The 2,933-nt window shown below is 37.5% G+C and overlaps 1 protein-coding gene across 1 annotated transcript in view; it reads right to left on the bottom strand.

The window, feature by feature from the left end:
* LOC103581513 (peroxidasin-like protein) overlaps nt 1-2,933 on the bottom strand; it is a gene marked incomplete at its 3' end in the record, with an annotated part of 17,223 nt that overhangs the window by 877 nt on the left and 13,413 nt on the right. Inside the window, exon 3 of the mRNA XM_008563326.1 lies at nt 1,901-2,017. Coding sequence (XP_008561548.1) covers nt 1,901-2,017 — 117 coding nt within the window. The remainder of the gene's footprint in view (nt 1-1,900; nt 2,018-2,933) is intronic.

The following is a 2,933-nucleotide window of genomic DNA, read 5'->3' on the forward strand; positions in this document are numbered from 1 at the left end:
GTCAGGACTGCATGACTGTCCTGGGTAGAGGCTAAGACAGTCTTCTAGGAAATCCCTGGCATTGGTGTGCACTTCGAGGGTTCCCTCGTGCCTGCCCCCACTGACCTGACCTGCAGCCTCAGGCTCTGTATTGCAAATAATTATCATCTCTCACCAGGAGACCAGCTCTGCCTCTTAACAAACTCCCCACCTTCAAGTTTACTTCCCTCAGTTTTATTCATCACAATTAGAATACAAATTGCAAAAACAATCTGATTACTAAATACAATTTTAACACACCTCCCTAATATGTGTTTACCACAAGTATACGATATTTGGAATATGAAAACAATATTGGAATATAACATTTAAAGTGCTGAGGCAGCATATGGAAAATGGGGTTTTGGTGATATTCATGCTGATAATTCTCACACCCAGACCCCAGGCCGTCATTGTACTTCTCACCTCTGAGCTTACTGAGCCTCTAAAACCTTCTTAACACTTTATTCTCCGTGGTTACTAAAACTTAAATGAGATTGCCATTCTCAACCATTTCAGTAAAACTATGTGCGTGACTGTCTTGCTACAGATGGAAAAAATAATACCTAACTTTTATTGAGAGTGCACACAATGTACCAGCTACTGTTCTAAATGTTTGAGTATAAACACATTCAAATCAATCCCCACAACCAGTCTATAATATAGGAAATATCAATACCCTTGGCATAGAGACAAGGGGACTCTGGTAAACAGCAGTTAACTTACTTCCCCAAGATCACAAAACTAGTACATGAAAGAGTGGAGACGTGAACTGTATTGGTCCGTTTCTGTTGCTTATAACAAAATACCTGGAACTGTGTGATTCATAAGAAAATGAAATTTATTGCCTACAGTTTCTGAGGCTTGAGAAGTCCAAAGTCCAGTGAACACATCCAGTGAGGATATTCCTTGGTGGTGATTTTAGCAACACAGGGTATTACATTGTTGAAATGGCTGAGCAGAGAGAGACTCTCACATGCTCTCCTTTTAAAGCCCTCAGAAACACACCCATGACCACCATTTTTAATCCATTCACTATGGAATGGTCCTACAATCTAATCACCTCTTCAAGGCCCCACCCTTGAATTACCATAATAGGATCTCCCACCCTCAACAGTTACAGTGGGGATCAATCTTTAATGTATGAACTCTGGGGGACACAACTCAATCAATCCGCAGCATGAAGCTTGGCCTCAGGGCTCCAAGGTCCACCTCCTACCCACATAGTGCATTTCTCTAATCTCATAAAAACAGGGCAAAAAATTGTCAAAGAAATTCACAAATGTAAGCTTGTTTTGAATTTAATCAAGTACCTGAACTAAAAATGGTAGAATGTCCAAACCCAGAAGAATCTTAGACAAGCTCTCATCCACCAGATTGCCAGCATTGTTCTACAACGTCTCCTGGCTCCCTGGAAGTGTCCTGGTTCCTCTGGTTGGGGATAGGGGACACTCCTGCCAGGCCACACACCCCATCCACCCACATGTCAAAAACAGCAGCTCTTTTGAGAGCTTCGTTTATGTTTAAAATGTTGAGCTTCATTTATGATTTCATTTCACTTACAATTTAATTTTGAACTAAAAGAGGATTCTGCCACTTTTTTAAAATATTTAAAACTGCTGAACTTTCCAGTGATTTCCTTTTAAAAATCAGGAAGCTGAGTCCCTGAGAGGATGATCCCAGGAAGTCCATACATTCAAATGCTGCAACTTAAAACATCACAAAAATTATTATGGTGTCATATTTAAATCAAAGATTACTTTCTGTGTGGTGTTTTCACACCCATGATATACCTATGAAAATTAGTTTAAATTATTTTTATAGTCTCCGAAAAAAGAAAGAATTTCCTTCTTCCCACAATCACTTGCAGATGTGCCAATACCTGCTTTTGTCCACACGGTGACTGGAGATGGGCGGCCTTCCGCTTCACAGGGAAATTCCACAGTGTGTTCTTCCAGCACCACTTGATCCTTGGGCCTTACCGTAAATTGTGGAGGTGCTAAAGAGAATGAAAGAGTACATCAAAATTGAAAATTATTTTATAGCTTTTTAATACCAAGAGAAAAAAGGAAATACGTTAAATGTGTTGTGCAATTAGAATTTGTTTCCCATTATTTATCCCCACGGATATTAAGAACACGTAGGTGCTTGCATATGTTTGTGCCTGCTTGCAAAGAACCCAGAAACACACACATCTGGTTTGCAAAGCAGAAAAGCAATAGGCAGTAAGAAGGAACCATTTCTAAATCTCCTGGGAGCTCTTTCATACGATTAAATCCTCCTGGTTGTTACTTAGTAGCTGTGACAAACATAATTAAAACTACAAATCGTATTTGAATCACTAACAAAATAATTTTCTCCAAACTTGCACACACAATAAAATCTGAAACAAATTGCTCTATTAATTTCAGAAAGAAAAACATGTTTCTTAAGGTGAATTTTTCTATAACATATGAAATTATAGCTTTAAAAAAGTCACATTTAAGTCAAAATTTAGAGTTCCAAATATTCAGGTATTTTATAGTTGATTTTGTGTAAATAATGAACTGCAAATAACTACACATGCAGTTTATAGAAAAGGATTCTGTATATGACTCTTTGATTAATATAAAAAATAAATCAAAATGCCATTTAAGAATGACACAATGATGCCCAATAATACCTACATGATAACATTTTCAAAAGAACTTTCCAAGATGAGTTGACACATCACTTCTGTGTTGTTAGATATTTGTACAGTTCCTACTGCCCTGCTCCCACCCACCATGTGCAAATACAAGAAACATGATAAAGTAAATAATAATTGGCAAAATGTATTTGTTGCAAGCTGCATACTATGAGCAGGTAATAAAGATTTTTTTTTAACTTTTCACTGATTCTAAGTAAGGTGCTAGACTAAATAACTATGATATCAG

The sequence above is a fragment of the Galeopterus variegatus genome, unplaced genomic scaffold (assembly GCF_000696425.1).
Source record: "Galeopterus variegatus unplaced genomic scaffold, G_variegatus-3.0.2 Scaffold13213, whole genome shotgun sequence".
Taxonomy (NCBI): Eukaryota; Metazoa; Chordata; class Mammalia; order Dermoptera; family Cynocephalidae; genus Galeopterus; species Galeopterus variegatus.